Source organism: Polypterus senegalus, chromosome 2, assembly GCF_016835505.1.
Source record: "Polypterus senegalus isolate Bchr_013 chromosome 2, ASM1683550v1, whole genome shotgun sequence".
NCBI classification, from domain to species: domain Eukaryota; kingdom Metazoa; phylum Chordata; class Cladistia; order Polypteriformes; family Polypteridae; genus Polypterus; species Polypterus senegalus.
The window spans coordinates 320,572,183-320,596,166 of NC_053155.1; the positions used below are offsets into that span (position 1 = coordinate 320,572,183).

Genomic DNA, 23,984 nt, shown 5'->3' on the forward strand with positions numbered 1-23,984 from the left:
AGTTTTTCTTTACACAAAGAACGACAGAGACTTGGAATAAGAGACCAAGTAGTGTGGTAGACAGTAAGACGTTAGGGACTTTTAAAACTCAACTTGATGTTTTCTTGGAAGAAATAAGTGGACAGGACTGGCGAGCTTTGTTGGGCTGAATGGCCTGCACTCGTCCAGAGTCTTCTAATGATGTCGCTAACTTATTGGCGCCTCTGCGTAGAACAGCAGCAACGAGCACCTGTTGGGCTCACATGGGTACCCTTCAGGATGGCACTGTACTGTCTGCCTCCCTCACTCTGTGCCTTCTCACTGCGGTTTGATTTCCGATCAGCAAGACTAATTATGTCACACACATTCATTCAAGATATTAGCCAGACTGTGGAAAGTCAGGTGTCTAATAAACGTGTCTGCAGACCTTACATTGGCGACATACAGAGAGACAGCGACAGTCGCGCGCCAATCAAGCCCGTCAGTGTGTGAGGGACAGCGCTGTCCGAGGGGAGGTGAGGCTCGTCGCTGTAGCAGCTCCTCGCGTTTCTCCACCGTATTTGAACAGGAAATGCGCAAATTCAGCGATTTTTTTGACTATAAAAAAATGATCAAAATTATTGGAATCATACAGAAACCAAATGAGCACAGACCAGTGGACCTATTTATGTTATCGTTATTTGTGTTTTTACTTTTCGTGTTGAGTCGCCTGCCTCCTCTGACCGTGCGCACGTCCCTGGTCTGTGCAGCGATGGCCGCTGACAACAGGTGAACAGATCATTTTTTTTTTTTTTACCAGGAGTAGACATTTTATTCAAGTCTTGTTCTGTGACAAAGTTTTTTGCCCAAAGTCCCCTAACTTAGGGGGAATTGTACGACTGACGGCCGGGTGACCCTTTTTCCTACAGTAACTGGACATGAACTCCGACGCTGTCATTTAACTGCAAAGCGTCACGAGGGTCCGCACTCTGCAGTGATCAGATGCGGCCAACACTTGGAGCTTCAGACGTGAGCACCGATTTCAAATCTCCAACGGGTTTTTTTGGTTTTAGAAATGAAGTTTTTATTTAATAAATCTGAACTCCAATGCGTCACGGAGCCTCTCCATCCACCTACTAAGCGTCACTGGAGTCGCAACCCGCGTCACGTGGTACTCGAGAAGGGGACTAAAACGCCTATTTGATGTCCTGACCTTCGCTTGCTTCGCTGCTATAAAAATAAAAGAAACTCTCTGAAGTGACTAGAAAATGGAAAGAGGGTCCGACTCTCCAGCCAGTTGACCAGGAGGCACCTGAATGTTACGTCACGCTGACGTTTTCTCTCGTCGTCGTCTCCATTCGTATTCCTGTTGTGTGTCGTTAGTGTGTCTTCTGTACGTGCGGTGCCAGCGACACCCCGCTAATCTGAGCTAACAGCCGTTCCGTCCGCCATTGTGTGTCCTGACTGTCCCACTCCCGTCTCACTCCCGTCTCTTTTTCTCTTTCTCTTGCAGTGACCGTCCTCCTGTCCTTCCTGTGCGTTGCTCTCCTTTGCACCGGCTTTGTGCTGGCGGCCCTGGCCTACAGTGGATTTCTGTGCAAACCGAGGGACCCTCTTCCTGACGTGCTGGTAAGAGAGCCGCTTACTGTACTTAACAATGGCAGGTTGCTTTTGGTGACGGTCACCGTGTCCTTGAGCTGCCCCCTGACATTCATTCCAGCTGTGCCCTGCGACTACAAATGGCAGTTAGAATTAGAATTAGAACAATCTAGATGAGAACAGGCCATTCAGCCCAACAAAGCTCGCCAGTCCTGTCCACTTGTTTCCTCCAAGAAAACATCAAGTCGAGTTTTGAAAGTCCCTAACGTCTTACTGTCTACCACACTACTTGTTCTCTTATTCCAAGTGTCTATCGTTCTTCGTGTGAAGAAAAACTTCCTAATCTTTGTGTGAAATTCACCCTTCACAAGTTTCCAACTGTGTCCCCGTGTTCTTGATGAGCTCATTTTAAAATACAAGTCTCTATCCACTGTACTAATTCCCTTCATAATTTTAAACACTTCAATCAGGTCACCTCTTAATCTTCTTTTGCTTAAACTGTAAAGTTGGCTGTCCCACACCTTCAGCTGGCCTGTGCTACACTAAAAAGCAATTCCCTGCCCTGCAGGTGATAAAGATGGTGGGCAGCCCATCCTGTTGCACCCTGATGGAAGTTGAGGACGTTACATGACACTGGGTGACGATACACTAGTTGGCCAATAACCTGGCAGTCCATCCAGTCCACACTGCAGGGACTTGAGAATTTAAAGCTCATCTCAGTAAAAAAAAGGCCACCAGACACTGTATTGTGCATACGTCAAAATAAGTGTATAGCGCCTTTCATTCCAATCAGAGCCCACGATTCAAGTGTTGAGGACAGCAAGCCGTTTGAAAATCAGGGCGGTGATCTGAGCCAGCGTGGGGTGAAAGGCGCTATATAAACATGTGCACCGAGCTCCGCTGATAGGACTGTGGCGACCTCTGCCATGGTAGCCATGTTGACGAGGACCCGTTTAATGGATGGACTTACTCCTTTTAATATATATATATTTTTTTTTATGTATTTCTAATTTTGTGATTTGGGAGAATTCAGAGTATGTAAAATAAGGAAATCCTCCTCTTACAGGTGATCCCAGTGGTCAGCCCTGCCGCCTCACAGCTTCAGAGATGCGGGTTCAGGTCTCAGTTGCCTGGATGGAGATTGTACATTCTACCAGGTCTCTGTGATTTGGGTGGCAGTGTGGCACAGCAGTTAGTACTGGCCACTCTGTGTGGATCCCGCGTGTTCTCTTGGTGTCCCTGTGGATTTTAATTTTTTTTTTCTTCCTGCCTATTTGTGTTGGTTTATCTGTTGACCGTCCTTTTCATATAAGTGAGGGGGTTAATGGACCACAGAGTCCTTGTACCTAACATGCTGAGGGTAGGCTGTAGCCCACCATGCTTTAAAGTTTGTTTGCAAATCAATGGATGGTGGACCAGCATTACGCTCTGCTGCCTCACCGCTTCAGGACACGAGTTCAGGTCTCAGTTTGTGTGCAGTTTGCCTGCCTGTTGTCGTGATGCCCCACCAAACCTCAAAGTCCGTTTGAGTGTGCCCTGCAATGAGCTGATGCCCCCTGCTGGTCTGCTTCTTGCTGGGCACCTCGTGCTCCCAGGATAGGCTCAGCTGCGCTTCTACTTAATATTTGAAAAGAAAAGGTTCAGAAGACATGAGGTGTGGCGCCATCCGTATATTTCTTGAACCCATTTGTTCCAGCAGAGGGCAATGGAAAGCTGATAGCATCAGGGGCAGGGCAAGTGGCAGAGCTGGGAAAGGTGAGAGTCTGCCAGCGGGCACAGTCTGTCAAAGTCCGAGAAGTGCCAATCAATCAACCAACTAAACAAACACACAGACACACACAGTGAGCAGGTCGGGGTCATCTCAGAGAGGAACTAAAGGGGCAATAAAGGTGTTGGATAACGTTAGGCCTTACCAGCGTAGAAATGGCGTTGGCATAGTCGATAAAGGAAACCAAAGTAAGCATCGCTCTTGTCTAAAGATTGCGACAAATGCACCAATTTAATAATGGTGGATATCAGGAAGAGGGCTGGCACTGTCGCCAAGCTAAATAAAAATTCAACGCTTTATGTGTCATCATAGTTGTGCACAATGAAATTTGATATGACGTCTCTCATAAAAGCAGCAAAAGAGCGAGCGATAAACTAAAAACTAGCAGTAGGTCATCAGATTGAGAATTGTGTGTGTAATACCAGTCCAAGGTGGGCTTTAAATCCATTCTCATCAGTTGGACTGTGGCGTGATGGAGACCACAGCTCCAGTTTTCTGTCTGTTGATCACCCAATGACACCTTCCTGGTGGCAGCGGGTCAAACAGGGAATACCCGAGGTGCATAGTGTTGCTGCTGATGGTGCCAGCCACCCTCTTCAGTCGGCTATGACAGACGCTGTCCAGGTGCGAGAGGCCCACCCCGATGATTCCCTGAGCCACCTTCACCACACAATGCTGATCCGTCCACTTGGCAGCCATGTAGCTGGCATAACATAAGAACCTAAAAATGTAAAATAATGAGAGGGGACCATTAAGAGCATTTGCCACTCGTTTGTTTAGCTCATAGCCAAGCTGCCCCCATATTGTATCTCATCCACCTCCTTCTTAAAGGTCCTCAAGGTTTCTGCTTTAACTTCATGTCTTGGTAGTTTGTTCAGATTCTCAAAGTTCTTCCAGTAAATTAGGACTAAAGCCAGGAAGTCCTCAATGCACTTCCCATTAGTCTCCACTAGGTGTCCTCGAGTGTGCAATTCACTGTTTAGTTTATTGATGCCTTTGGAGGATTTTAAGGACCTCAGTGATGATGATGATGATGATGATGATGATACATTTTATTTATGTCCCCATGCAGTCTCTGCTCAGAGTAAATCAGTTGAATTCTCAGAGTCTGTCACAGTAGGACACGTCCTTCAGTCCCATGATGCACTTGGATGCTCTCATCTGCCTTTCATGTAGTGTGGTGACCAGAACTTCCCACCACACTCCAGATGTGGTCTCACCAGTGTGTTACACAGCTCCCTTGATTTATATTCAACGTTTTTTTATGATATAACCTAACATTTTGAATCGCTTTTGTGTATTGCTTAGATTATGAACGCTTTGTCAACACAAACCCCTAAGCCCCCCTTCCTGTAACTCGGTGCCCCCCATCTTGTGTATATATAACCAATGTTTCTTTTACCCACATGTAGCACATTTCACTTTTCTGCCCTTTAACTCCATTTTCTGAGTGTTCACCCAGTTCTGAATCTCGACCAGGTCTTCTTGGGTTGTTCTTGGTGCCTCCTCAGAGTCGGCCAATGCCACCAATTTTAGTGTCGCCTGCAAACTTTGCAAGTGCACCAAAATTAGTACCATTTAATGTATGAGAGGTGCTCAATAATTTTTCTGCCCGAGTATGAAAGAAACTAGCAAGTAATAAGTCTGGGGATGCTGTGGTGGGTCTCAAGGTGACTCCTGCACAGTGCGAGTCAAACATTCCAAGAGACAGGAGATCAGGAGAGTCCTCGTGCCAATCATGTAAGCTTCTTCATGGCAATGCACCCACCAGTTCACATGTCATGTCAATCACAGGCTGCCAACCGAGAAGGTGGGCTCCAGCATCTGAAACAGTTCTAACCTGGCCCCCTTAGAGTATTTCCTGTTCTGAGTTTTGAATGAATCTCACAGCGGTTTTCAAGCAATGAAGACGTCAAGGCAGCCATGATGTCCTGGTTTGAAGGTCAAACAAAAGATTTCTTTTTCAAAAAGGTTAAAGTCAATATGGGAAAAGTGGATGAAGTGTATGGAGCTATCGGGGGACGATATTGAAAAATAAAACCCACATTTTTTTGAAAACTGAGGTAGATAAATTATTGAACGCCCCTCGTAAATCAGAAAAAGTATTGGAGGGTCCAAAGACAGACCCCCTGATAGACTCCACTGATGGCCTCACTCCTCTTTTCTCTTTCCTCTTTGCCTCCTGCTGGTTAACCCGCTGGAGGTCCAGTTTTGCCACCACCGTCGAGTTTCACAATTCATCTTCAATGTGCGATGGCCGCGTCAAAGGCACTTTAAATGTCAATGTCACTTCTGTTGTATTCTTTGCTTTTGTCAACCATTGCAGCTGCCTGTTCAAAAAAAATCAGGAAGGTTTCTATGGCAGGATCTTCCTCTTGTAAAGCCATGCCAACTGTCATTCAGTACATTATTTTCACACGGGTACTTTTCTAATTGGACATCATAGTGTCGCAGTGGTGGTACTGCTGCCTCGCAGTAAGGAGACCCGTCTGGGTTTGCTTCCCAGGTCCTCCCTGCCTGTGTGGAGTCTGCTTGTTCTCCCCGTGTCTGCGTGGGTTTCCTCCCACAGTCCAAAGACATGCAGGTTAGGTGCATTGGCCATCCGAAATTGTGTTTGGTGTGTGTGTGTGTGCGCCCTGCAGTGGGCTGGCACCCTGCCCGGGGTTTGTTTCCTGCCTTGCGCTCCATGTTGGCTGGGATTGGCTCCAGCAGACCCTCGTGACCCTGTAGTTAGGATATAGCGGGTTGGATAATGACTGACAGACCGACTGACTGACTTTTCTAATTTATTTCTTATTATAGTGTCTATAATTTTGCATGGCACAGAAGTAAGACTTGACTGGTCTGTAATACCCAGGACCCATTTTGTGTCAGTGCTTGAAGATTGGAGTTTCATTTGCAGCTTTCCAGTTCTCGAGTGTTTCTCCTTTCACAAGTGGCTGCTCAAATGTGCCTCACGAGGGTTTAGAGACGACTTCTTTCACGTCTTTCAGTAAAATCAGTAAACCTCCATCAGGTCCTGTGTGTGGGGGCAGCTCTGCCATCTGGGTGTTGCCCAAGGGCCTGTGACAGCAAGACCAAGACCCCTAATCAATTAAATGATTTGAGTTCTTTCAAGTCAAAATGATCAATGAAGACCCCCAGGGGACCAATGAGGCAATAGATTCTTGCGCCCAAATCAAATGTGAGAAGTTCTGAGCTGCATTGAAGATGATTAAACATCTGCAAGCTCTGCATTGTTAAAAGTATCAACTCGCTGTTAAGGAGCCAAGTCACCCAGGGTGCTTGTGGGGGTCTTAATCCGGCCTTGTCCAGGGGTGTTATTAGTCTTCAGTGCATCGGGGGCTTAAAGCACATCTGACTCTTCTAATTTAAAATCTATGAAGTCCGAGCTTCTTCATTCTACAGTATTTGTTTCTTCCTTTACAAATCTTGAGGTGAGAGATGTACAGTCATATGAAGCAGTTTGGGACCCCCTCTCAGCCTGTGTAATAATCGACTCTCCTTTCAACAGTAAAGATATCAGTGGTATGTCCTTCATTTCCTAGGAGTACTGCGGTGTTTTCTGAACAAAGATTTCTAGTGACGCAGTATTTAGTTGTGTGAAATTAAATTAAATGTGAAAAATCTGGCTGTGCACAAATGTGGGTCCCCTTGTCATTGTGCTGATTTGAATGCCTGTCACTGCTCAGTGCTGATTACTTGGTATGATGAGCTCATCAGGCCTTGAACTTCATAGACAGGAGTGTCCAATCACGAGTGGTCAAAGGTATTTAAGGTGGTCAATTACAAGTTGTGCTTCCTTCCCTTTGACTCTCCTCTGAAGAGTGACAGACAGCATGGGATCCTCAAAGCAACTCTCAAAAGATCTGAAAGAAAAGATTGTTGAGTCTCCTGGTTTAGGGGAAGGCTACAAAAGCCATCTCAGAGGTTTAAACTGTCAGTTTCAAGTGTAAGGAATGGAATCAGGAAATGGAAGGCCACAGGCACAGTTGCTGTTAAACCTCAGGTCTGGCAGGAAAAGAAAATACAAGAGCGGCATATGAAGAGGCAGGATTGTGAGAATGGTGACAGACAACCACAGATCACCTCCAAAGACCTCAAGAACATCTCGCTGCAGATGGTGTATCTGAACATCGTTCTACAATTCAGCACATCTGTATGGCAGGGTGATGAGAGAGAAGCCCTTTCTGCACTCACGTCACTAACAGAGTCGCTTGTTGTATCAAATGCTCATTTAGACAAGTCAGATTCATTTTGGAACAAAGTGCTTTGGACTGATGAGACACAAATGGAGTTATTTGGTCAGAACAAAAAGCGCTTTGCATGGCAGAAGAAGAACAAGAAAAACACCTGCTACCTCCTGTCACATTTGGTGGAGATCCCATCATGCTGTGGGGCTGTGTGGCCAGTTCAGGGACTGGGGCCCTTGTTAAAGTCGAGGGTCCGATGAATTCAACCCAATATCAACAAATTCTTCAGGATAATGTTCAAGACTCAGTCACAAAGTTGAAGTTACTTAAGCAGGGGTTGGATATTCCAACAAGACGATGACCCAAAACACAGTTGGAAATCTACAAAGGCATTCATGCAGAGGAGAAGTACAATGTTCTGGAATGGCCGTCACAGTCCCCTGATGTGAATATCATCGACAATCTATGGGATGATTTGAAGCAGGCTGTCCATCAAGTTGAACTGAACTGGAGAGATTTTGTATGAAGAAGGTCAGAAATACCTCCATCCAGAGTCCAGACACTCATCAGAGGCTATAGGAGGACAGCGTCTGGAGGCTCAAAGGAGCAAAAGGAGGCTCAGCTAAGTATTGATGTCATATCTCTGTTGGGGTGCCTGTCTAATTTTGTTATGATACATATTTCATATTTTCTGTTAATCCACTAAACTTGATGTGACTGCTGAAATACTACTGTGTCCATAAGGCATGTCAGATATTAAAAGGAAGTTGCTACTTTGAAAGCGCAGCCAATGAGAAACACAAATCTAAAGAATTAAGAGGGCTTCCCAAACTTTGTCATATGACTTTATTTAGTTTGTTTGCTGTTCCCTTCTCACTTTCAATGATTCCTCCGTTTTGTGTCCCCTGAGGTTTCCTAAATTCTCTTTTCTCATCCTCTTTTCTGGAGTCGCACTCAAAGAATTGCTTGCCATCTGTTTTCGCTGCACCAGCCGTTTCTCTTTGGACCTTTCCAACGCTCTTTTTCATTTCTTACTGTGGTGTCCTGTGAGTTCAGATTTTCTTGTCCACTGATCTTCTCCGCTGTTCTTTTTTTAACAACGTCCTAATTGTTTAGTCTTCTTGTTTTATTGGAGTACACTTGTGCTAATACAACGACATTTATTTCTAGAGCACATCTTCATACAAATGCTGGAGCTCAAAGTGCTTTACATAAAAATTAGATGAGGCAATCCTAATTAACAAAGAGTAAAGTGAGGTCCGATGGCCAGGGGGACAGAGAAAACAAAAAAATCTGCAGGGGTTCCGAGGCCACGAGACCCCCTGCCCAGCCCCCATTCTACCTCCCATCAATGATCTCAATCAGTCCTCGTGGTTTTCAGGCTTCACGTGGAGGAATTAGAAGATGAGTAGTAAGTCCAGCAGTGGGTGAGGATGCTCTCGGTGGTGCTGTGGTCGAACTTCACAAGGACTTGTTGAGGAGGTCAGGCCTGTAGGGTAGGGTAGGGTCTCTGTTGAGCCCTTTTCAGCAGGTAAGAGGTGTTAGGGAACCGTGTCGGCCATTTTGTTCTGTAAACTCCAAGAATCTTGACCTTATTTCTCCATGAAGGTGGGGGAGGTGGTCTGTCTTTGCAGTTCTTCAGAGGTCTCTGATGATTTCCTTTCTTTTGGGTGGTGTTTAGGACGAGGCTGTTGTCCTTGCACCCATCAGCCAGGTGTTGCATCTTGTTGCTGTTGGCCGCTTCTTCCCCATCTGAAATGAGTTCAACGATGGTGGAGTCCTCAGCGAATTGAGTTATGGTATTGGATGAGTGAATTAGAGTGCAGTCAGGGGTAAAGGGTGTCAAGAGCATCAGGGGTCTCAACACGCAGCCCTGGTGGGTTCATAGTTAGAGTTGAAGAAGTGTGGTTTCCAGTCCTGATACACTGTGCTCTGTTCAAGAGAAAGTCCACTTGTTACCCAGGAGTACAGCGAGGTGTCCACACCTACGCTGCCCAATTCACTGGCCAGTTTGTGAGGATTGGATGCAAATCTAAAGTTCACAAATCGGATCCTCACATAGATATTTGGCTGTTCCAGTTGGGTCAGATCCATTCTCTGTTGATCGGTTTCTGCAGTAGACAAACTGATGGTGGTCCAGGTGGGATGGTGGATCTGATGTGTGAGATCACCAGTCTCTCGGAGCACCTCATAATTATCGGTCTGACAGCAATAGTCATGAGCGGGTCACAAGGAGATTGTCACTCTGCTACCGACTTCTTGGGAACTGCAAAGATGTTGGAGGATTTAAGGTACGCTGGAACAGCAGCAGGTTGTAATGAGAGCCTGAATATGGGAGCAAAGATCTCTGTTGGCCCATTTGCACAGCTGGGCACTCCATCTGGACCCGCTGCTTTACTGACATCAATTTTCTGCAGCATGCATCTCACCTTGTGACGCTGAAGATAATGAGGGTCTGCTGTCCTAAAGATGGCACAATGGAAGGAGAAGCTCCCTTGTTAAGAGTGTCAAAACGGGCATCAGGTCAGTTGGTGCCATTGCTGGACTGCAGAGTGCTGACCTTCCACTCTGTCAATGGCTCCATTCAATTCAACTTACTGTGGGGTCGGAAGTCCTCAAGTGATTCGATTTAGAAAGGAAAGATTTTGATAATCCAGGGACCTTCAGCACTGCGTTAACCACAAGCCAGCGTGGTTGTTCTAGACAAGATTCTGAAGGAGTGGAAAATGACAAATATCATCTGCTAATATATAAAAAGAGTAACCAGGAAGATCCAAGCAACTAGAGCCCAGTAAGCTTAGCGTGCATCACAGGCAAATTAATGGAAGGAATTATTAAGGAGAAGATGGAGGAACACCCGGCAAGGACAGGATAGTCAGTGTGGGGTCAGACGAGGGAGGTTGTTTTTTACTAACAGGCTGGAATTCTATGAGGAGGCAACAAAAGGAAACGATCAAAGTGGAGCAGATGAGATTATTGATGTGGACTTTCAGAAAGCATTTGATGAGGTGCCACATGAGAAGGTGGGCATCAAACTAAAAGAAGTGGCAGTTCAGGGTGATGTTTTCAAATGGGGTGCAGAATTGGCTCAGACACAGCAAGCAGAGGGTGATGGTGTGAGGAAATCAATCAGAATTGGGTGACATTAAAAGTGGTGACCAGCAGGGGGCAGTGCTAGGGCCGCTGCTATCTTTAATAAATAGAAATGATTTAGATAGGAATATAAAGAACAAGCTGGTGAAGTTTGCAGATGATACCAATATAGGTGGATCAGCAGATAATTTGGAATCCGTTATATCATCACAGACGGATTTGCACAGCAGACAGGCTTGAGCAGATTTGTGGACGATGAACTTTAATGTCAGTAAATGTAAAGAATTACACATAGGAAGTAAAATGTGAGATCTGAATACACAATGGGCGGTCAGAAAATCGAGAGTCCACCTTATGAGAAGGATTTAGGAGTCATGGTGGACTCTAAGCAATCAACTTCCCGACAGTGTTGAGAAGCCATTAAGAAGGCTAACAGAATGTCAGGTTATATAGCGCCTTGATGTGTGGAGTACAAGTCACAGGAGGTTCAGCTCAGTTTTATAACACACTGGTGAGGCCTCAGCTGGAGTCCTGTGTGCAGTTTGGGTCTCCATAAAGGACATAGCAGCACAAGAGAAGGTCCAGAGAAGAGCGACTAGGCTGATTACGGGGGGCTACAGGGGATGAGTTATGAGGAAAGATTCAAAGAGCTGAGCCTTTACAGGAGATGAAGAGGAGACCTGACTGGAGTGTGCAAAATGATGAAGGGAATGAGTCCAGCGGATCAAGATAGTGACTTTAAAATGAGTTCATCAAGAACACGGGGACACAGTTGGAAACTTGGGAAGTGGAAATTCCACACAAACATGAGGAAGTTTTTCGTTACAGAGAATGACAGACACTTGGAATAAGCGACCAAGTCAAGTGGTAGACAGGAGGACTTCAGTGACTTTCAAAACTCGACTTGATGTTTTATAGAAGAATTAAGTGGACAGGACTGGTGAGCTTTGTTGGGCTGAATGGCCTGTTCTCATCCAGATTCTCCTAATGACTCCCTGCCTGGTCTCCTCAGGTGGGTCACTCTTCTCAGGTCTCGTCTCTCCTGCCCCTTTCCTGGCTCCTTCATTTTCTTCACTTTCAGGCTGACAATGGCTAGATGTGCTGAGGCTCTTCTATAAAATCCTCCTCCTGCTCCCCACAACTGGCCAGAAAGACTAAGAGGCCCACTGACTCTTTTTGAACAAATGAAACCCTCCAAACCCTGGGGGCCCAGCAGCCCTCCAGTTGTCCCCTTGAGTTTGGTTCAACATTTTTCAGAGATTATTGTATTTTTCTCTTGTCTGGATGGACTGGCTGTGGCGCCCCCTCTCTGTAGGTTGCATGTTCTTCCCTTTTTTTTAATGTGAGTGTCCTTCATTGTCCATTGACGCGCCAGGAGACGCAGCGCCCCCACCGTTACTATTAAGGGGTGCATCTTTAATGGCCTGGTGGCCTCTGCTTACGCATTGTGAGTTGCCCCCCACTAACCCCAGCGTCTTTATTCCCTTTCAGGTGTCTTTTGCTGCTCGACCTACTCAAGTGTGTTTACTGCTGGAGAATGAAGACTTGTCCCCTGTCTGCTTTCTGTGGGGACGTGATGCTTGTGGTGAGAAGCACATGAATGACAGCCATGATGAGGACACAGACGGCGAGGACGAGGGGGGCTATGAGGTCCATGCTTTCAGGACGTGCGACTCCGAAGGCTCCCATTCAAACAGCTTTGTGACCATCGGGGCGGTGGACTATGACAAAGGGGCTGGAGTGTCGCCCTGGCCGTGCCTCACATCACTTTCAGCAGGTGGCTCGGTGGAGCAGGTGGAGGACCTGGCAGCAGAGGAGACCGAAATCACACAGGTGGAGGGAGAATCTGAAGAGAAGGAAGAAACACAAGAAGATGTCCCCTTGTTTTCAGTGATGCTGATGGACCTCAGCCAGCCCCTCATTGTCACTCCTGTGTGGGACACTCGGCCACAGGACAATGAGCAGCAGCCTCTTCTAGTTCAAACTCTTACTGAGCGTCCATATGTGGGGACATACGAGCAAAGAAAGTGGACTAAAGATGGCAAGCGCTGGGACTCATCGTCAGATGAGGATGAGGACGAGGACCTTGAACCTTCAGGTTACATGAGCCGTTAAGGGGATGTCCAGTATCTGGACAGACTTTGTGTTTCAGACTTCGGGGTGAATCGGTGCCATCAGTGTGCCAGGACTGTGTTTGTTTGTGTGTGTGTTTGCTGGTCTTGTGCCCATCTATACCACCCATCAGCCAATCTGTCAGCCTTCATTATGTCTGAGAACTAAACGTGCAGCCATCTTTTGAGCAGAAGGACGGCCTCCACAAATGCATTGTCACCTTTGAATGAGAGCTGCCTCTCCTTGTTTTATATACTGTGTGGACTGCAGGGGGCTCTCAAGAGCAGACCCTGAAACCAAAAGACAGAGGCGGGAGATAAAGTAGCCCAACAGAAAGGCAGCTTTAATAAAGAAAGAGAAGACAATTACATTAAGTGATGATGAGGTAGGAGGAGAGGAATATTAACATCTACCACAAGCTGCGAGGTAATCCCACCCCTTAGTCTCCTACTGTACCCTCGCTGTGGACCACCACTCACCACCAGACTGACCTTCCTTCATGCCAGTCAGTTGACCTCATGCCAGCTTCTACATCCTAACAACAAGGGGATGGAAGGCCTTTTACGGTGGAGCCAAAGCCCCCTGAACGACTTCCAGTCCAGTATCATGCTGTTAGGCTGACGGACCACCCCACACGTGACTATAATGACTCTTAATATGGGGGAATTAGTAAGGCTGTGTGCGAGTTGGGTGGTCCACTGGAGCTACTTCTGGGGGTCTTGGATTACCTCACAAATCCCTGCTGCAGTTCTATTGGTGAAGCTCCCTCTAGTGGTACCAAGTGTTTCTGCACATAGACATAATCTGGTGAGGTCCAGACTGCTTGAACACACCAGTAGCCGTGTGAGGTTAGTATATACTGCCCCTAGTGGCTGGAGGATCTTAAAACGTGTTAGCTGGATTCCTGCTACTTCATTACAGTCCTGGCCCCTCATAGTGCCCCCTGTTGGTCATGACATGACAGGTGCTAGTGCCTATATGCTGTATATATAGCATATCCTTCACAAGTGCCATTACCAACATCTACTGGTGCACAGCCCCAGTGTCACAGGGGCATCAAAGGGGGTGTCACCCCCTCACTTTTGACTTTCGAAAGCTAATTTGCACCCATGTGAATTAAGTGCAGTGTCAGCGCTTCTCATCCAGTTCCACACACTCGGATTCCATTCCTGTATTTAAATTCGTCAAGAAGGTATAAAGAGAGCCGTTTTCATGGCCGTGGAAGCCTGCTGTGATCATTCTCAGTGTGTCATGTTCATTTGAGGTCTGCGGTGCATTTGCCTTACATTACTGTTTATAAATACTGGACTGAGGGGGTGGAGCCTAGGGGGTGGAGCCTATTTTAACCAGGCCAATCTTAGGACAGGTCTTCCTAAATTCTATCAACCAGAGGGAAAAAGCCATTGGATCATGAAGGTGCCTTCCATGTTGCAAACAACCCCATCCAGGAACGTCTGACCACATCTCTTTGCTGTTCTTCCCTGCATGTGAACCCCTTCTGCCAATCCATTAGGTGACATACGCAACTGCCTAGGGTGCCGTCATTTGAGGGGCATCATTTATGAAAGAGGCATGCACTCCAAACACTGAGGGAGACCCCCAGGTCATCAAACTCTGATGATACTGTGTGGCCACTGTTACCCACTGGGTGCCATTTATGGAGGTACAAGTACATCAAGGGGGTCATCAGAGTTTAACAATGCTGACTACCCGCTACAGGCAGTGGGGCACCCCTTTAAGGCTCCAAATGGGCTTCATTTGGCACTGAGTTCTGAAGCCATCACAATCTGTCAGCAAATAAAAGCACGGCCAGCGCCCACGACTATTGAGCGTCTCGGAGCTGGAAAACAATCAGGAATGGCTCAAAAAACTCAGCGTGATGCAAACCGGGTGATACCCTTAGGGGTGGCAGTAAAAGTATTTGACCTGTTTTCCTAGTTTAGGATGCTACTCCAAACCTCACCAGGATTTAGGAGAGCACATGGACTAGGAGCCGCCAGAAGGTGGCGTTCAGGCACAGATCGACACGCACATCCTGGTGAAAGGTGGAATGATTTGGAAAGGCCAGACAACAATGAACTCCTTCAACGGTATCGATCAGACAGAGATGGAGTAACGTTCGTGACAGATCTTGTACGGCTTGTGATTGTTCTGTCTACAAGAAGAAGATATATGATGGCAGAGAGAATAGAACTGTTGCCGGCATTCCTTTTTTTGGCCACAAGTAAACTGCAGCTTTGCAATAGCAGTGACTTGTGAAGGCCACAAGCAAACATTTGTAATAATAATAATAAATTTTATTTATATTGCACTTCATATTTTAGAAATCTCAAAGTGCTACAGAGTAAAAACAAAAGTTTTTTTGAAATGACCAGGTCAAGTGTGTGACCCCTGGAATGTGTGGGGACATCAACATGTTGTTGTAGATTGAGAGAGTCGAGTAGCTCAAGGAAATCAGCAGTGAGATAACCTGTGGCTGATTGTCAACTTGAATATTTATATCTCCTAGAATTATGATGTTGGCAGAGGTAGCACAGAGTGTTGTGAGAAGATCAGTCACTTCCAGGATGAAGGCAGAGTTGGGCTTTGGAGGTCGATAGATAAGGAGAACAGTCGTGGGAAAAGGAGGCTTACAATTAAATGCAAGGCACTCGCAGGAAGTTGTTGCAGGAATCGAGATAGGGGACAACCCCAAATCCTGACGGTGGATGATAGAGCTAAGCCACCACCACCACGCCCAGTGCTGCGAGCTGCCTCCAAGTAACTGTAGCCAGGAGGACAGGCTTCATTTAGGGCCGAGTAAACCTCTGACTGGTGCCAGGTTTCTGTCAGACACATGAAGTCAAGTCCTTTCTCCCTGAGGTGTTCTTCAATCAGCGTGGCTTGATTGCAGATGGATTGAGAGTTAAACAGTTCACATTTGACTAATGACTGTGGGGTCGATCTCTGTACTGGTCGCAAAACATTAAAATCCACTCCACCCAGCTTAGAATCAACTCCACAAAATAAATCCAGCCGGGGATGTGAGAATCTCGCGGTGTTTCTCTCAATAGCTCAGGTGTTTCCCATACTGGAGTGCAAAGATCTCACGATACTTTCAGAGTTGATAGTAGTTGGAATGACGGTGCTCTGATGACGCGTCAAACGTGCGACAGGTGACCAGAAAGATGGAATATTGGGAGCAGAGCACTTTGGCTGGTTATGAAAAATGAACTTTTGACTGGAGCCTCTATGAGTGTATCGAGGACGGCGAAGGAGTCCAAGTTCTTTGATGATGGAGATGTTAATTTCAGGAGTGGTTGCGGGATTAAGTTGGCAGAGTTGTGAGCTGAAATAACTGAGCGCCATTCTGACCGAGGAAGAAAGGAGAGATGCTATCCAGACAGCGCCGTAAAATCCAAAGCAGAAAATCCGGGCATCAGGTGAGTAGACAGCAAAACTTGATAAAATCCGTAAAATCCACGGCAGACGGTAAAACAGTATATCCGGGCAACAAGTGAGTAGTCAGCTAAAACTTAATAAAACTCGGTAAAATCCGTAAAAACCCACGGCAGACGATGAAACAGTACGAAAAAGTACAAATTTTTTAGCTAAAAACTAAAGTAAAAGTAAAATAATAAATTAATAGTAATATAAAACTCATAAAGCTCAAAGGGAGAAGCGGCGAACATTCAACGCCAGCGTCCTCTCCAAACTGCAATTCAACATTTTCATACTGCACAGGTCTTTAAAACTCTGCCCCGAATTCTGTAGGCCCCTGCAGCACGTGAGGTAAGACGTAGATTCATACGTTTCTCCACCAGGCCACACGAGGTCATGTTACAGCGAACTCCATTCATGTAAATCATCGCCCCAAGTGTGGAGGTGTACAGTAGCGGCTGGTGTGTCACCTTGAAGATGGGCGGAGCAGGACGGGTGATTGACAGCGAGATGTCACACAGGTGCACTGAGCTCTGCCATCCACAAACCCCTGGCACTTTCACGTTCCACTTTACAAGACTACGAGGGTTCAAGAAAGCAGGCAGAGCCACCCAAGGCACTGGATAAGCAGAGGAGATGACGGCACACGACTCTGGAAGATGTTTCTGGAACACCGGAAGAGTGACCGTGACTTATAGATGCGGCTGTTTGGTAACCGTTACTTTACGAGGGGCTTCCCGTGGCGTATGAGTGAGAAGCTGATCCTCCTGGGCATACGTATGGCTGTGGGTCACTCACTGCTAAATAAACGGCTCGTAACTGGTGTGTGTGTGTGTGTGTGTGTGTGTGTGTCGGTCCTCGATACCGTGTTATTCTTGATGTTGCTGGCAGCAGTGAAGCCACAAATTGCAAAGTATCTGCAGATGGAAATAACGGGGTGGGCAAGCCATCAGCCATCTTTAAATTGTAAAACTCTTTGTGGGCTTTGTGTGGGGGGCTCCATTTTGAAGTTTAGCGTAGCTTGATGCTATCATAATCGATGTAAGGTTCACTGGGGGGGTCCACTTGGAGGGCTGTGGCTCAAATGATTAATAACTGGTACTTAACATAAATCAAATAGAATAGGGCACAGTGGCACAGTGGGTGGCGCTGCTACCTCGCAGTTAGGAGACCCGTCTGGGTTCACTTCCCGGGTCCTCCCTGTGGAGTCTGCATGTTCTCCCCGTGTCTGCGTGGGTTTCCTCCCACAGTCCAAAGACATACCAGTTAGGTGCATTGGCGATTCTAAATTGTCCCCAGTGTGTGTGCGTGTGTGTGCCCTGCGGTGAGCTGGCACCCTGCCCGGGGTTTGTTTCCTGCCTTGCACCATTCGTTGGCTGGGTTTGGCTCCAGCAGACCCCCGTGACCCTGTAGTTAGGATATAACAGGTTGGCTGGATGGATGGATGTTGGGGTGGCGATTCTGCCTAGGCCCCCCTATAGCTTGGCCCCTGGTTGTTGGGAACTGGAAGCAGTTACGTGCAGTTTAGCCCAAAGTCCCACCATATTGTGTCTGCCTTCTTCCTCTTTTACTTTGAGAATTGTTGTAATGATTTATTGTCATCTCTGTGGTGAAGCTTTACCAATAGTATCAAAAAACTACAAAATGTCATCATGAGTGCCATTTTGTGGCTCGGGTGTCATAAAATCGTGATGTCATTCATTCTCAAACATGGCCTCCTGCTCCTGGCTGGGACCGGGTGTAGGACTCTTCATGACGACTCCTCGTGTCCTGCTCTGAGGTGGGACTAATTCTTATCCTCATCTGACTTTTAGTGCAATTCCTAGGGGTGATTCTGAGACACTTGGTGAACACGGGCACAGTAGGAGCCATCTCTTTGATTCCACTTACCAGTACTGGTGGAACTGGCGAGTGTGCAGATGACGTTGTGGTCACCGGGCCTCGTGTTTATCAAGCATCTCAGAAGGACTCCTAGGAATTGTGCTGAAAGTCAGACTAGGATGAGAGTTTGTCCCACCTCAGAGTAGGACATGAGGAGTCCTCAATGAGTCCCAGCGAAGAGTTTGAGTTTGCATTTGAGAACAAATGACGTCGTGATTTTAGCTGCAATGTGCCACTCATGGTGACATTTTGTAGTTTTCTCAGAAATCGTCAGGATGCTTTGCACTTTTCTGATATGAATGCTAAGGCTTCACCACAAAGATGATAGCAATTAGAATATGAGAAGTAGAAGAAGAGAAAGGAAAACCTATGGTGCTCAGCTGCCCATCAAGTGTCACCAAAACTCAGCATCAGGAATAACACAAGAATGAGAGCTGAGATGTGACGAGCGAAACACAACACCAAGTGACAGTAAAGCCTGATCGCGGCCACGTTTGTTTAACAATGAGTGGTCCACGGCTGTAATTTTAGAAGAATCACCTGTCCACCGCTATGGCCACTGGACGCACCGGATAACACCGATACCCCTGGATAGCGCCTCACGGTGACAGCCAAGTCTCAATTTCTCTTTCTTTTTCATTTTCTTGCTTTGTAGCCATTCTGGGGTGTGTGTCGGTTTATTTATTTATCTATCTACACATTATATATTTATTTATTTATTTCAAATGCTTCTGTAAAAAGCCCAGTTTCCATCAGGAGACAAATAAAGTTCCAATAAAGTAAGAGGTCAGGTCAGGTTAGGGAGCACACACTGGTACAGCATGTTGTCGCTTCCACCACACGATGAAACAGCTTGGGATCCTGATTGGCAACCCCCCAGGCAGACACGCGGTCCTGTCCCACCCTCTCTCTGCCGCAGCCAGGTGTTAAGTGGGCAACCCCTTGGCCTGGTCCTGCCACTTGGGTCCTCAGCAATGAGCAGGATCACCCTCGGGTAATCACACCACATGGCCGTAGTGCCGTAACTGACTGACGATTCCTCACACTGCAGGTCATGTGCCTCATTCGGGACTCCACAAGCAACACAAAGCCACACCAGCGGGACCCAAGGACCCTCCGAAGAGACACACATGAAGGAGTCCAGTCTTCATCTCAGGTCACTGGATGACATCCAGGTCTCACAAACAGGAAGCACCAGGACTCTAAAGACTTGGACCCTCGTCCTTTAGCACCACACATCCCTTTCAGCGACCTCATGCTTCCCGAATCTATCTACTGACTTCATAAGATGAGTCACATGAACGTCACTGCCAAGGTGAGTAAACCTCTCGATGACGAGGTCGACACTCTCACCGCAGACAGACACACTGCTGATGGCCGTGCCTAAGAGGTCACCTCATACGGGTGATCTTCATCTCACAGCTCTGGACAAATTGGTCTTCCATTCTGAGGGAGGTTGGGGACATTGAACCCTGATGGGCCTTGGTATGTGGCCAGATCGCTGAGGCAGTTCAACAGAGCTGTGGCCGTAAGGTCGTTGCTGCCAGTCATGGCACCCAGTGGTGGGCACCAGTGGTAAAGGGTGCCATCAGACTGAAGGAGGAGGAGGCCCTTTGAGTTTGGTTAGCTTGTGGGACTCCAGAGGCAGTTGACAGGGACTGACGGGCCGAGTGGAGAGCAGCAGCGGCAGCTGCAGAAACACAAACTCGAGCGTGGGAGACGTTCAGTGAGGCCATGGAAAATGACTTTCAGTCGGCCCTGAGGCGATTCTGTCAAACTGTCAGGTGACTCGGGTGGGAAAAGTTGTGGTTCACGGTGTTTATGGGCACAATTTCTATGTGCCACCAAGGGGTGGAAGGTGTCCAGCTTGGTGACCTCAGGACTGCTGGTTTGCAGCTGAGTGTGCAGCACCTCCAAGTCCAAGGTCATGGATGTCACCCAGAAAAGGGTGGGCTGCCCTCTCCTGGGTGGGGATGAGGTGCTGCCCGAAGCAGAGGAATTAAAATACAGGTGTGAAAAACTATTTGCCCCCTTCCTGATTTCTTCTTCTTTTGCATGTTTGTCACACAAAATGTTTCTGATCATCAAACACATTTAACCATTAGTCAAATATAACACAAGTAAACACAAAATGCAGTTTTTAAATGAAGGTTTTTATTATTTACCAAACCTACATGGCCCTGTGTGAAAAAGTAATTGCCCCCTTGTTCAAAAATCACCTAACTGTGGTGTATCACACCTGAGTTCAATTTCCTGATTACTGCCACACCTGTTTCAATCAAGAAATCACTTCAATAGGAGCTGCCTGACACAGAGAAGTAGACCAAAAGCACCTCAAAAGCTAGACATCATGCCAAGATCCAAAGAAATTCAGGAACAAATGAGAACAGAAGTCATTGAGATCTATCAGTCTGGTAAAGGTTATAAAGCCATTTCTAAAGCTTTGGGACTCCAGCGAACCACAGTGAGAGCCATTATCCACAAATGGCAAAAACATGGAACAGTGGTGAACCTTCCCAGGAGTGGCCGGCCGACCAAAATTACCCCAAGAGCGCAGAGACGACTCATCTGAGAGGTCACAAAAGACCCCAGGACAAGGTCTAAAGAACTGCAGGCCTCACTTGCCTCAATTAAGGTCAGTGTTCACGACTCCACCATAAGAAAGAGACTGGCCTGCAAAAACGGCCTGCATGGCAGATTTCCAAGACGCAAACCACTGTTAAGCAAAAAGAACATTAGGGGTCGTCTTGCTAAGAAACATCTCAATGATTGCCAAGACTTTTGGGAAAATACCTTGTGGACTGATGAGACAAAAGTTGAACTTTTTGGAAGGCAAATGTCCCGTTACATCAAGCGTAAAAGGAACACAGCATTTCAGAAAAAGAACATCATACCAACAGTAAAATATGGTGGTGGTAGTGTGATGGTCTGGGGTTGTTTTGCTGCTTCAGGACCTGGAAGGCTTGCTGTGATAGATGGAACCATGAATTCTACTGTCTACCAAAAATCCTGAAGGAGAATGTCCGGCCATCTGTTCGTCAACTCAAGCTGAAGCGATCTTGGGTGCTGCAACAGGACAATGACCCAAAACACACCAGCAAATCCACCTCTGAATGGCTGAAGAAACACAAAATGAAGACTTTGGAGTGGCCTAGTCAAAGTCCTGACCTGAATCCAATTGAGATGCTATGACCTGCATGACCTTAAAAAGGCGCTTCATGCTAGAAAACCCTCAAATAAAGCTGAATTACCACAATTCTGCAAAGATGAGTGGGCCAAAATTCCTCCAGAGCGCTGTAAAAGACTCATTGCAAGTTATCGCAAACGCTTGATGGCAGTTATTGCTGCTAAGGGTGGCCCAACCAGTTATTAGGTTCAGGGGGCAATTACTTTTTCACACAGGGCCATGTAGGTTTGGATTTTTTCTCCCTAAATAATAAAAACCATCATTTAAAAACTGCATTTTGTGTTTACTTGTGTTATATTTGACTAATGGTTAAATCAGAATAATTTTGTGTGACAAACATGCAAAAGAATAAGAAATCAGGAAGGGGGCAAATAGTTTTTCACACCACTGTATCTTAGCATTTTGTCCACAAGTGAAGTGGAGAAGGGAGCAGCAGATTGACAGGGAGGGTCTCTTTCCTGAGCAACAGCATCACCGTCTGGTTTGGAAATTGCACGGTCAAGTCCTACAACAGCTGGTGAAGACAGCTGAGAAGATAATCGGTGTCTCTCTTCCTTCCATCATGGACATTTACACCAAACGCTGCACCTGCAAAGCCACCAGCATTGTGAGTGACCCAACACGCCCTGCACACTCACTGTTTACACGCCTGCCATTGAGACAAAGGTACCGAAGCAGTCGGGCCCTCACCACCTGGATGTGTCACAGCAGTCAGACTCGTGAGCACTCGTGGACCGGCCTGATATCTGACATACAGTATGTGTGTTCTGCTCTGCAGTGTTGGTCGCACATTTGTCTCACATTCACCTTGTTATATATTATGTATCATGGATTCTTCGTTGTCCTGTGTCCTACGTAGCACCAATGGTCCTGGAGGAACGTTGTTTCGTTTCACTGTATGCTGCACTACTGTATATGGATGAAATGACAATAAATACTCTTGAATCTTGAGTCAGAGCAGCGTCCACAGTCATGTGGCTGTTATACCAGTCAGTCGTGGTGACGAGAGAGCTGAGCTGGAAGGCAAATCTCAAGTTCACCAGTCGATTTCAATTCTTACCTCCCCTATGGTCATAAGCTGTGGGTGACCAAGAGGACTGAATTATGGACGCAAGCAGCAGAAATGAGCTTCCTTTACAGCAGGGGTTCCCAACTCCGGTCCTGGAGGGCCCCAGTGGCTGCTGCAGGTTTTCATTCTCACCCTTTCCTTAATGAGTGACCTGTTTTTGCTGCTAATGAACTTCTTTTGAATTCATTTTAATTGACTTGCTCTTGAAGACTCAGACCTCTTAATTGTTTCTTTTTCCTGAATTAGCAGCCAGACAACAACGAGATACAAAATGAGCCCAAACAACTGGTGTCCATCATACAATATCTGAACATAAAGAAAGACGAACAACAACAACATTTATTTCTATAGCACATTTTCATACACAAAGTAGCTCTAAGTGCTTTACATATTAAAGAACAGAAGAATAAAAGACACAGTAAGAAAATAAAATAAGTCAACACTAATTAACATAGAATAAGAGTAAGGTCCGATGGCCAGGGTGGACAGAAAAAACAAAAAAAACTTCAGACGGCTGGAGAAAAAAATAAAATCTGTACGGATTCCAGACCATGAGACCACCCAGTTCCCTCTGGGCAATCTACTTAACATAAATGAAACAGTCCTCTTTGGATTTAGGGTTCTCACAGAAGGACTTGATGATGAAGGTCTCAGGAAGGTCAATCTGCTCCGGTCAACAACACATTATAACAGTGCTGCTCTTAGAAAAGAGAAAATCCACAATTTCGGACATGTCCGCTATTGCACAATGAGAGCAACAACAAGCCATGGAATTAAAGAACGAGTTTAATTAACAACAAGAAATCGGTGCCTGATTAAGCAACTGCTTGGAGTTTGAGGCCCTGACTTAGTTGGTCTTCTGTTGGCTCAATCGCTTCACATTTCATTTCTGTTTAAATTAAGAAATGAAGCAGCTCAGAGGAACGATGAAGAAATTCAGGGGCAGGGTCGTCTTAACAGCATTATAACACTAGGACCACTACCTACACAACCACTCAGCAAGTCACAACAGACACAGATTAGCGTGGGGCTGCAGTGCTTGTGGGACCCCAGCGTGCCAATGCGTTAAGATGGCCCTGTTCAGGAAAACAAATCTTAAAAAGTCAAGTCAATTAAAATGAAAAAAGGAAAAGAAGTTCATTATCAGCAAAAACAGGCCACTGATTAAGAAGATGGTTAGAATGAAAACCTGCAGCCACTGCGGCCCTCCAGGACTGGAGTTTGAGACCCCCTCTTTACAGGGTGTTTGGGTTCAGCCTTAGACAGAGCGTGAGGAGCGCAGACATTCAAGAGGACCTCAAAGTAGAGCCGCTGGTCCTCCTGGTCCTCTGCATCACAAGGAGCCAGTTGAGGTGGTTTGGGCATCAGATCAGGATGACCACTGAATGTCTCTCTTGGGAACTGGAATAGGACCTCAGGGCTGACCCAGGACACCTTGAAGAGACTTTATCTCTCAGATTGCCTGCTAAATGGAGATGGAGCAGAAAAAGGCGATCTGGGCATCGTTGCTTTGACTGCTGCCCTCACGACCTGCGCCAAGAGAAACAGCAGAAGGTGGATGGACATTTGGACCAACATACAGTACCCTTAGCTGTAAGGACCCACAGTAATATCTACACACCGTCGTTCTGAATCCTGGGGCACCACCAGGCTGTGTGCCAAGCCCACTGCTTTATACCCTGGTGACCCACAACCGTGGCACTA

The 23,984-nt window shown here is 46.6% G+C and overlaps 1 protein-coding gene across 2 annotated transcripts in view; it reads left to right on the top strand.

Moving 5' to 3' along the window:
• LOC120524095 (interferon alpha/beta receptor 2-like) overlaps positions 1 to 13,951 on the top strand; it is a 40,215-nt gene extending 26,264 nt beyond the window's left edge. For both annotated transcript variants that reach the window (XM_039745962.1, XM_039745963.1), the window contains 2 exons: positions 1,472 to 1,587; positions 12,103 to 13,951. In XM_039745962.1, coding sequence (XP_039601896.1) covers positions 1,472 to 1,587; positions 12,103 to 12,726 — 740 coding nt within the window. In that variant the 3' untranslated portion in view covers positions 12,727 to 13,951. The remainder of the gene's footprint in view (positions 1 to 1,471; positions 1,588 to 12,102) is intronic.
• The last annotated feature ends 10,033 nt before the right edge of the window (positions 13,952 to 23,984 follow it).